The sequence below is a fragment of the Pelophylax lessonae genome, assembly GCF_965119305.1.
Source record: "Pelophylax lessonae genome assembly, chromosome: 9".
Classification (NCBI taxonomy): domain Eukaryota; kingdom Metazoa; phylum Chordata; class Amphibia; order Anura; family Ranidae; genus Pelophylax; species Pelophylax lessonae.
In genome coordinates, this window is record NC_138776.1 from 125177012 (window position 1) to 125189360 (window position 12349).

At 41.3% G+C, this 12349-nt stretch overlaps 1 protein-coding gene across 1 annotated transcript in view; it reads left to right on the forward strand.

Moving 5' to 3' along the window:
- Window positions 1-5980: 5980 nt before the first annotated feature.
- Window positions 5981-12349, forward strand: part of LOC309563625 (lysosomal acid lipase/cholesteryl ester hydrolase-like) — a 40643-nt gene continuing 34274 nt past the window's right edge. The window contains exons 1-2 of the mRNA XM_082268169.1: window positions 5981-6081; window positions 12026-12152. Of these exons, the coding sequence (XP_082124295.1) occupies window positions 12033-12152 (120 nt within the window). The 5' untranslated portion in view covers window positions 5981-6081; window positions 12026-12032. The remainder of the gene's footprint in view (window positions 6082-12025; window positions 12153-12349) is intronic.

Genomic DNA, 12349 nt, shown 5'->3' on the forward strand with positions numbered 1-12349 from the left:
AGCACAACTAAACTCATTAAAATCACAATTCAGAGCTCAAATAGAAAAAAGTCCTTAAGAGGAATAAAAGTCCAGAGCCTCAATGAAAATGGATCCTTAAAAGGGAAAACTTCTCTGAAAAGTTCCAACACCTGGAAACATGCATGATTGAGCCCACCACTGGCACACAGATTGCTCGCTCACCTCCAAATTATGACTCCTGACTCAACAGGAAAGTCAAAATACACAGATTCTCATTAGCCTGTGATAGGGCATAATTGTTGCAAAGAAATCTTGGCTGCTCCAGTAATCACACAGTTGTCACAGCATGTATGAAAAAAGTAAAATAAACAAAGTGCTCTCTGTATGTAAAAACGCTTGCTTTATTGCTAAGAACAGTTACACAGTAATCCTCTTGTTATGATGCACATCAAGGCAAGTACAGACACAGCGCCAAACACCTGTGTGTTCCACTCAAGAAATTTCGAATAGCTGTGGGTGACGTCATGGAACGTGGCTCCTCCTACCCGTACGCATTACGTCCTACAGGACCCTGCTGATGAAGTTCCGTACAGTCTGTGACAGCTGTGTGATTACTGGAGTGGCCAAGACTTTTTGCACCAGTTTTGCCCTATCCCAGGCTAGTAGGAATCTTTGTATTTTGACTTTGCTGTTCACTCAGGGGTCATAATTTGAAGGGGAGGGAGCAATCTGTGTGCCAGTGGTGGGCTCAATCACGCATGTTTCCAGGTGTTTGAACATTTCAAAGAAGGAAGTTTTCCCTTTTAAGGATCCCTTTCCATTGGGGCTCTGGACTATTATCCCTCTTAAGGACTTTTTTCTACTTGGACTCTGGCTTGTGACTTGAATGTGTTTTTTAGTTGAGCTGCACTGTTTTTTATTATTTGTCTTTCTGGGTTTTTGTGAAATTTACCCTTGGTCTTCATCCTGCATATAATTTATTAGTAATACTATGGGCTCTTTCACACGGGCGATCCGATCAGATCCGCCTGTCAGTTTTTTAGGCGGATCTGATCGGATCCTCCATGCAGCTCTATGGGGCAGCGGATGTCAGCGGAGACACCTCCGCTGACACCCGCTGCCATCCGCATCCGATCCTGTGCGTGAAATCTGGACGGATGGAAACCCTATTCGATCATCCATAGAGGGCAGCGGGGGCTGAGACACCTCCCTCTCCGCTCTGCAAGCGGAGATGGAGCTGTCATCCGCCGGCTCAGCGGGGATCGCGGATCGATCCCCGCTGAGCAACACGGATCCGCCTACGGAGGCGGACCGTGTGAAAGAGCCCTAAGGGTTGCGCTGATTGTACTTTTTTAATTTTTCTGATGAAGGTTTTTACTGGCAGAAAAAAAAATGTTTTACTATCCAAAGTTAAAACAACAAGGGCAGAGGATTAAATAGATAGAAAGATGAAAAAAGTACTGAAAGTCTGCTCTAACCTAGACATCGGTGATATAAGGTCCTGGGGAAGAATGATCAAAATCGTCCACCATCGGATCAAGCGATAAGGAGATGCTGAGCTAATTGAAAAATGCAAATCCAGTATTTGAAAAGCTTTAAGCAACACCAGAACATATGAATTAAAGAACTGTCAGCACTGGAGCATCTGGGACAGCAAGGTCGGTTAGGCCCCATGGGTGCAATTTCTGGGAGGTGTAATAAACCCTATGTAACAAAGATGGTAATATACTGCGCCAACCTCAATAAAAGCCCATATACCAGCAGCAGCTAACACAAATCCTGAAAAACACATCCATAAAATAGAAAAAATAGGTGTACAATAGTCCACAAAGAATGGTGACCAGAGACCAGTGTCAGCAAATCTTGACGGTAGTGTTTCATTCAAGGACCACCACCAGTAACAGCACCCAAGTGTCAGAGCCTCTTACCGGATAAGACTGACCCTCATTACAAAGGCCAATCAGATGCACAAATATATGTCGCCAGGAAAGCTCGCAAACACTCCCCCTCACGGTCCTCGGTCAATAACCCGATATTAGCAGTACCAGACCTCAGATCAGATAGAAGAGGGAGAGACTCCTCATGGTGCAGATGTATCACAAACTATTAAAAATGTCAGGCAACTTACAAGCAAATCAAGTAAACGGGCTCTCCATGTGATAAAGCAGCTGGCTAGATAACCTATGTAATATGATCAAATAGGTTAATCTCTGGGATGGGGAGAGTTACAGTGGGTACCGCCTCCAGGGCCATTGTTCATTGGTCATCAGTAATTGCCCCTATGTCCTGTCTACATCTCTCCACAGCGCAAATGCATTTTGGAAGATGAATTCAGAAAAGGAACAGAGTAAATATCTCTAATTAGGGCTTTTTTGGTAGTATTCGGAGGTGCTACCATACCAAGGATAGTGGAAGGGTTTTACACTAATAGTGATTGGCGAGATGCCCCTGTATGGCATGGCAGAGTTGTAAATATTGCAAAGCTGATATTGGTCCACCAGTAATTGATAAGGAACAGTATATTATTGTCAAATAATTGACATAGATAATTTATACCTGCCTGCTTCCAGTGGCTAAAGCCTTCCAGTTTTCCCCAAATCTGGGTACCTGATATTGTCCCACATAGGCATATATTGAGAGTAGTCGGAATGACACATTACTGTTTGGGTACCCCTCCAAATTTTGTGAATCAGCAAAAGGGTAGGGAATTGTTGTGAAGGTATGAAAATATCCGGCCTTCAAGGAAGAGACCAGTGGATCTTGTGGCAGTCAGGACAACAAGACGCTTAATGTGGGGGCTTACAATGCCAATTCCCCCCAGCCAGTAAGGTGTTGAATTTGTTAGAACAGAAAATACAGGTTAGGGTTGGGACCTGCTAATTCACCACCATCCTTTGGGAGTTGGAGCACCTCCAGCTAATTCCTTGGCCGTCTACCTTTCCATATGGGATCCCTGAACAAAGAATACATTTTCCTAGAAATGTTTTGGGATATCCATATGGGAACGTTTTGTAGGGCATAAAATAAATGTGACATCCATACATTTGTAAAGGGTTGACTCTACCAATAAAAATAATGGGTAGCTTGAACCAAGCAGTGTGGTTCCTTCTTCTTTTAGTAAATGGTGGATCTTTATTCAGGGTAACGTATTCAAACAATGTGGAAAAAACCTTCATCTCTAGAAATTTAAAGGATGAGACCAAGGCTCTCTGGCTGACAACAGGGAGGAGTGTGTCTGTTATGGGTTATATCGGGATACCCTTTTTGAAGTCGTATTGATAATAAAGGTTAAGGTGTTACTAAACCCACAATAGCAAAATCAAGCATGCTTTACTGTATATACAGGCTATTATACTCACTGTGGTGATCCTTAATCCTCCACATTGTGTAAAAAGGCCGTTTGATCTTTGCTTCTATGATCCTCCCATTCTTTTAATGTACCCTAACTATCTTCTGATAGCCTTGAGGCACACTGCTCATGCTCAGTTTGGTGTATAGTGCTAGAGAGTTTTTTTTTTTTTTTTTCATAGGAGGGTGCATGTGATTGGCACAGGGTCCACTGTCCACACAGAGGGACAGGGGTCCTGCAGCCTCATAGGAAAGTCAGAGTAGAATGAAATCTCCTCCTACAAGCTTTAACCAGACATTGAAAGAAGTAACAAGACTGCTTTATACTGCTGATGAGAAAAGGTATTTAGCAGTTTATATTTACTAAAAATATAGCATTTCCATGTTCTGAGTTCTGTGGGAGACCAAATATAGTGAATGCAGGGTCCTGGGTTTAGTATCACTTTAATTCCCAGAAAAAGTATATTAAAGGACAACTAAAAATCCATCAGGGCTTACCCCCTTACCTGGTCTGATATTTACAGTAGCTCTCCCCAAATTCCAACATTTCTTACTAAGCGGCCCTGCCTGGAGCCACAAAACCATTCTTCAAAAGCATCCTTGCAGAGTTCTCTTTATCCCACAGAGAGCATTTATTTATAACGCCCTCTAGTGGCTCTTCAGAGTATGGCTCTCCTTAGCGGAAAGCATTGGACCATGGTGCCTATGAGCAAGATTAAGGGAATCCAGCAAGGAAGCTTCCTGAAGAAAGACTGCTTCTCTGGGCAATGCGGGCAGGCCCACATAGTAAAGAATGCTGGAAAGGGGGCAGTGGTAAGTTTCAGAACTAGATTGGCCACATTCAGGGGAGGGACCATGCCTTAAAGGACAACCTTTTCAAAAAGTACAGGTCTTTTAAATCTGAATACCACACATAAAATATTTCTCACCATGTGCCCAATCCTTCTATAGTTATATTTATGCAATGGTTTTGCCTTGTGTTTCTTACAGACTCCTGATATCTGCAAAGGCTAAGATTATGTTGTTTGGATCCCATAGTCTTTAGCTAATGACAAACTAACATGATAGAAATGCCTACCTACCATGGGTTCAAAGGATATTTTATCCTGGTCCCCAGTGTATTTGGGTTTGGAGGTGCTCTTTTTCGTGTACATGTAGTAGCTCTGACAATTTTAAAACGTTTTCTAGTGTTTACATTACTATGAAATAAAGCTGTTGTTTATGGTGCTCATTAGCTGAAGCTGAAATTGACACACACAAGTGAATAACTCAGGGCAGCCTTTGTACAGCTCTCTCAAAGGTTTCTGTAAGAGACAACTTACCAGATAACTATTACTGCTGGAGTGCAATAGCCCCAAAGCTTAGTAAATGATGTAAAGCTTCACTTTGCAAAGAGTACTCAATCAAATGCAAGGAACATTTAATAAAAAAAATACCGTATATACTCGAGTATAAGCCAACCCGAGTATAAGCTGAGGCCCCTACATTTACCACAAAAAGATGGGAAAAATCATTGACTCGAGTATAAGCCTAGGGTGAGAATGCAGGGCGGCGGGCATGGTACAGGAGAATACAGGGTACTGGCATGGTGCAGGAGAATGCAGGGTACTGGCATGGTGCAGGAGAATGCAGGGTACTGGCATGGTGCAGGAGAATGCAGGGTACTGGCATGGTACAGGAGAATTTAGGGTACTGGCATGGTGCAGGAGAATGCAGGGTACTGGCATGGTACAGGAGAATGCAGGGTACTGGCATGGTGCAGGAGAATGCAGGGTACTGGCATGGTGCAGGAGAATGCAGGGTACTGGCATGGTGCAGGAGAATGCAGGGTATTGGCATGGTACAGGAGAATGCAGGGTACTGGCATGGTACAGGAGAATGCAGGGTACTGGCATGGTGCAGGAGAATGCAGGGTACTGGCATGGTACAGGAGAATGCAGGGTACTAGCATGGTACAGGAGAATGCAGGGTACTGGCATGGTACAAGAGGATCCGGGGTTGTGGGCATACTACAGGAGATGCAGTGCTGTGGGCATGGTACATGTGGACCATGCCCGCAGCACTGCATCCCTTGTAGTGTGCCCGCAGCCCTGCATAATGGCAAGTAGTGAAGCTGTTTCACTTACCTGTTCCAGAGGCGCCTTCATTTTAAAAATTGCGCCGCCCGGCGCCGACACGTCATTGCGCACGCGCCGCCGCCGCTCGTATAATTTCGGCTATTCCCGGCCTCTCCCGAGCGGCGGCGGCGCGTGCGCGGTGACATGTATGCGACGGGCGGCACCATTTTTAAAGCTTAAGCCCGTCGGAGCGGGCAGGGACTTTTTTTTTTTCCTTGACTCGAGTATAAGCCGAGGGGGACGTTTTCAGCACACAAAAAATGTGCTGAAAAACTCGGCTTATACTCGAGTATATACGGTAAATTAAAAAAACAGCATTTTTTGCTTGCACATAATTTGATGCCAGCGAAGCTTCCCCTTATTTACCAAGCCCTGGGAGAGTGCACAGTCTATTTGCCTTTAGTAAATAAACCCCATTGATAAGATTTACATTAAGCCGAACTCTTTTATATGCTTCCCTAAAAAATGTAATGCACTTCTTTTAATTCTGCATTGCAAAAATGCAATGTCAGTGTCAGATTATTATTTTTTTTTTTGTTCAGCCTACATACTTCAGATAAAGCAAGGCGTGTCAGCGGAGTGAGTTGGGACATCTTGCAATACAAATTGTCTAGTTCCTGGTAGTTCTGACAGTACGTTATTTCTGGTACCTTGGGTGAGTAAGATCTTTTTCTATATGATAGAGTTTAGAGTTTAAGTGATACCCGTTATTGGCTAACTTGACTTAATAAACATGAAAGCTTTGGGACAACTCAGATCCCTTCATCAGGCTTTAAAATATTTCTGAAAATGGTTCTGAACTTCGCATATTTGTACAGTTACAAGGAGGTGCAATGAATTCCACACATTGAAAAATTCTAATATTTTTTCTTGACACATTTTAGTGGTAATACAATGCTTCTCTGTGTGTTAGTATATCTGCTGTGTTTGTATTGTTACATGAAATATGTTTAGTGCAAAATTGCTGATAGCTTACCATTTTTTTTAGGGACTTTGTTCATTTGGATTCATCAGACGCTTTATATATATATATATATATATATATATATATACACACACACACACACACACACACACACACACACACACACACACACACACACAAACATACATACATGAAAGGCTCTGCTAGCCAAAAATGTAAAAAACTTAACTGTCCATATTATTGCCAATAGGTGCTAATAATGTCATATGTAAAATTCATAAAATAGATATTGTAGGACAGATAAGATAAAGAACAGAAAATCATGGACATTGTGGTTATTTTTTTGTTACAATCTGTTGTATTTATCATAATGTACAATACTATAATAAATATATTTTATATTTTATATATTTATAATATATAAAATAATGCTATATAATACAAATTATTGTATGTTGTTTTATTTGCTTCTGGTAACCTCTAGAATAGAAGTAATCTTATTCTTTTATTTTTTAAAACTAGAGCTGGAAGTTAGTATTTCGATTTTCAGGAAGTTTCTAACTAGTTAACTTTATACACAGAAACTTTGCTTTACATTCTTATAATACAATTAAAATGTACAATTAACCATTATAGCTATATGGATACTGTATGCAAATCATCACTTCCATTTTGTTTTTAGAAAACTCATTACATTCATCAAGGTCTAACAAGTCATAAAAATCTAATTAATGCTGGTTCACACTAGTGCGACTTAAGTCACACATAATGCCATGACAATAGAGCCCATTCACATTAATGTGACTCAACACAGTACTACTTTGTTGCGATGTACAGTGTGACTTGTCCCCATAGAATATGAAAAAATGCAGTCCAGACGCATCAAAGTTGCACTACATAATCGCACTGAAAATTGCAGCAATATCACATCGCAGTTTTGTGAACAGAGCCTTAACATTACCTACAAAGGAAATGAAAAACCCAAATGTTCATATAAAAGATGTGGGGCTATAAATGTCAAGTATTATAGTTTATGATGTATGGACAGCACTCCAAAAACTGAGACTGCTTTCCTATTTCATCTTACAATATTAGAGAAAGATTGTGGTTCCTAGTAGGAGTAAAACATTTCTTACAGCACTTCCAGAGGGCCGCACAATAGCAGTGCGTTTTCCCCCACTGAGGTGTATTGCATCAAGCTAGCCAGCCCTTTCAAAAGGGACAGGCTGTACCATACCTCAATACCCAAAAGTTTTTGTCCTGCTACATTTTTTCAATAGAAAAGTAAAAACCCCCAATTGGGAGGGACTTCACTGGCCTACTGTTTTCAAAGAAGTAGAATTAATTAGTAAAAAATACATAATATTTATTCATTAATATTTAAAATCAATAAGAACATGCATCAAAATATACAACATAGAACCTATAATGGAAAGTATGAAAAAACCTCTTCTGACTACATGTGTACAAGATGCTGGTCACAATGAGGACCTGTTGCCTATCACGTGACCCTAGTCCAGAGAACACCCAACGTGTTTCGGAGAATTTCCTTCTTCATGGGTGTGAGGTTCTTGAATGTTCGACACACATTTCTACAATATGAAGAAAGATCTACGTAATATATAGTGTATTCTTATCTCAGTGTGAGTGATTAGTATAGTCTTACAGCTGTATTGCGAGTACACTTACATGGTAGTAGAGGTTATACAAAGAAGCCACCTAATATATATAAAAACAATGGCAAGTTTCAACCGATCATATGAAGCTAAAAAAGACTCAAAGAGTGCAAAAAGTTGTCATCATCCGCACACTCCAACAAGACCCGGCAGACCATCACATGGGTCCAAGAATGAAGTGTATAGGCACAGAGCCTGGCAGGCGGGAATTAAGATATATGATAATGAATAGTTGCATATAATCTCACATTTTATGTAAAAACTGAGATAATGTGGACAGCGCCCAATAGGCAGAAGCTTGCCTTTAAGTATACGGTGCACATCCACCTAGCCATATAGCTATGCATCTGGAATATAATGTATAGTAAAGAAAACATTTTTTTTTAATTATATATAATAATGAAGTAGCTGCTAAGCAGTCTGCCCATAAAAAAAAAAAAAAAAACCAAACGCATCAGGCTGACAAACAAGGCTGATATCAACAATGGAAAAACAACATGACTGTTAGGGGTTTCAAATGCGTAGCTCAGGCATGTCCAACCTGTGGCCTGGGGGCCGCATTCGGCCCGGATCCGCAGGCAATGCGGCCCACTGCCCCCTGACAATTTTTTTTTTTTGCTGGAGAGGAAGGAAGTTGAGTCGGGGGCACAGCCACAGAGGCAGCCTCGGTGGGGATCATCCACTAGTTGTGTTAAATTAGTGCTGGGGGGGCGCGGCAGCACGGGAAGGGGGCGCGGCGGCGTTTTATTACTTGTATACCTTAACTAATGGTATATATTTTATATGCAGCCTGAGAAAATTTCTCTACACTCAATGTGGCCCAGAGAAGCCAAAAGGTTGGACACCCATGGCGTAGCTATATGGCTTGGTGAACATGCACCATATACTTAAAGGCAAGGTTCTGCCTATTGGGCACTGTCCACATGATCTCAGTTTTTTACATTTTAAGTTCTATGTTGTAGCCTCAATGTCATATTTTGATGCGTGTTCTTTTTAATTTTAAATATTAAATAATAAATATTATGTATTTTTTACTAATTAATTCTACTTATTTGAAAACAGTAAACCAGTAAAGTCCCTCCCAATTGGGGTTTTCCCTTTTCTATTTGAAAGTTTGTGATGAAGGCCACTTTATTTCTTGCTCCACTCACTCCTTATCCTTTTCTGCTGCATTTTTGCAGCATACTGCAAAGCACATTGAATAGAGAATTGGCCTACAATAAGCTACATCATTAGTGTCATTGGGCACTATCAGAGCCTCTAGAGTTGTTGTCAGTGGATGCAATAATAACCCACCAATGTTGGAGTCAATGGCCACAACAAAAACTCCCAGCATTGGCGTCAGCAGCGGCAATATCTCCCAGTGCTGGAGTTGGCAGATGTAATATAAACCCCCATCACAGGTGTCAGTGGATGCAATAATAACTCCCATGATTGGTGCCAGTGGATACCATAATAATTCCCAGCTTTGGTGTCAGTGGATCCAATATTAGCTCCCAACATTGGTGTCAAAGACTGCAACAACAACTCCCATCATTGTTGCCAGTGGACGCAATAATAACTCCCATCATTGGTGCCAGTGGATACAATAATAACCCCCAACTTTAGTGTCAGTGATCCAATATTAACCCCCAACATTGGTGTCAAAGACTGCAATAATAACTCACAGCATTGGTGTCAGCAGTCACAATAACTCCCAACACTGGTGTCGCTTCTATCATTGGTGTCAGTGGACACAATAAACCCCAACATTGGTGTCAGTTGACATAATAATAAACCCCAACATTGGTGTCAGTGGATGCAATAACAATAACCTCCACATAACCTCCCTTTATTGATGGCTAGTGGCAGTGTTTTTTAACCCTCACTTGTTGATGGCTAGTAGCAAGGAAGCGGAGCTTTGGATGTCCGCATCATAGCACAGTGGCTCGGAAGATTCCGGATGGATCTCGGACCATTACATTTTGTGTTGCTCATGTTTTATCTTACTCTATGTGAGTGCTTTTAATCTTTTATCTTAATACATTTCTTGAGCCTACTGCACTTAGAGGCGCCTTGCCTTTTTGTTTATGTTTTTCTTACCCCCTCCCATTGGTCATTAGTGGTAGTGCAGTTTAACCCCCCCTCATTGGTGGTTAATGACAGTTTTTTTTAATCCCCAACATGCTTCAGCTCCGTTCTTTTTCTTCTAGAGGCCAGGACTTTACCAGTACTGTGAGGTAGAGATAACTTCTCCTCACAGTAAAGTTTTTTCAATGCCAGGTGCTGGAACAGAGAGAATGTTTCAGCACCCTGCACCTTGCTCTAGTGCCCAGCAGGTGGTGGGCCCAGCCACACACAGCGGGCTTCACACAGAAATTGTTGGGACGTGTATTGGGCACCAGGGGGGTTAGGATCTGTTAGGTTTCAGTGGGCACACTTGATTTGTTTACAGCTGTGAAAGGTAAGATTTCCTCTTACATTGAGAAGGTTTCCACAAACTTCTGTTGGGTTTTTGATGCAGGAAATGAGGTGAAATCTCCCAGGAGTGGACACAGACAACAGTAAAACCCTGACGGAGGGTCTAACCCAGGGGTACTCAAATGTAAACTTGAAAGGTCCACTTACCAATTTTCCATTCAGTCCGAGGTCCGGAAAACTGACCGTCAAATTCCAAATACAGAACGCCAACAACAAAAGGCATTCCCCCAAAACTTTTGAACTATACACAAAAAAATGACCTAACAAATACACAACCAATATGTGAAATATGATGTTTGATCCATAGATAGAGAGAGACTGCAAACAAAATTTTGTGTCTTTTAGCTATTCTTCCCGTCAGCCTGATTTATAATTTCAGCCATTGTGGCGGCAATGATGGAAAACAAATATATATGTGCATGTAAAATAAATCTATAATTTTAACTATACAGAACTACAGAAATGTTTTTGAAAAGATTAATGTATTTCACCTGCATATCCACTGAAAATATACAGCAAAAAATAGTTTGTACTACTGTAAACCATAAAAATGAAGTCTCACTGCATTTTTAAAGAATTATTTTCATTATATTATATGAAAATAATTCTTTAAAAATGCAGTGAGACTTCATTTTTATGGTTTACAGTAGTACAAACTATTTTTTGCTGTATATTTTCAGTGGATATGCAGGTGAAATACATTATTCTTTTTAAAAACATTTCTGTAGTTCTGTATAGATAAAATTATAGATTTATTTTACATTCAAGCATTCCCGCACTTACTTGTCTTCCTAGTTGCTGTAGTGTAGAGAAAAGAAACCCCCTTCCTCTAAGGTGGCATGATCGGTGGTCGGTCGGGGATGCAGGGATGGTCAGGATGTGAGTTTGGAGTGACCCTCTTCGATGTGGTAGGTCCCGGTCTTTCTGCTTGGCAAGGAGATGAGCTCTCAGACGCCCATGCACCTAGCCACCGAGCAGATGTCTCTTCACCACCTGCCGCCGAAGCCCGGCTTCCCTCAGCTCAGTGTCCACAGACTACAACTCCCGGAATGCAGCGCGGCGGGGGTGCTTAGGCGCGAGGAGGAATAAGTTCCTCCTCCGCTGTGAATGCTGGGCGACGGGCAGGGCGGCGGTTGGGTGAAAAGGAATAGGCAGCAGCTTCAGCACAGACAGACCGCCGCGGTCCAGAGCTAAGCGCGCCTGGGTCCGGACGCGGCCCGGAGTCCGCCTATTGAGGACCCGGGGTCTAACCTTTTAATACTAAGAAGTTTTATCAGCCTAATTTGGTATAAATTCTATAGCAGTATAACAGGTCAGGATAAGCATCTTATTGTCAAAAAGTGACAGTAATTTTCAGCAAACTCCAATTATATTTGAAAATTAGGGTCACATACAGGATCTTATCCTTGCATTAGGCATGACAAATATTAGCCTATTGTGAAACATTAAAACTAGAAAAAGTAAAACAAAATCTATTGCGAAAAAAGTACAGATGTGTTGTGCTATTTATATGCTGTGTTTCCTTTTTCTCTTACCAGTTTCGAGATGTGGGTGTTGATGGCTGTGACCATTTTGATTTCCGGATCTATTATAGAAACATTGAACATTCCAGGTGAAGAAAATCAAATGAATCGAAAAGTGGACCCTGAAGTATACATGAATGTTGTAAGTTGTTCTCAGTCGGTGGGATAGAATTTGAAAATGCTGAAGTGTAAAATAACATTAACCAGTGAAAATTATAACACATTACTGTCACTGTGTCATCACATTGGTAGTCACCATCTATTAATACCTAACGAAAACCTTTCCTGAGAAACACATGGGGGCAGCCATTGCCAGTTGTATTTTGAAGATGCTAGTTG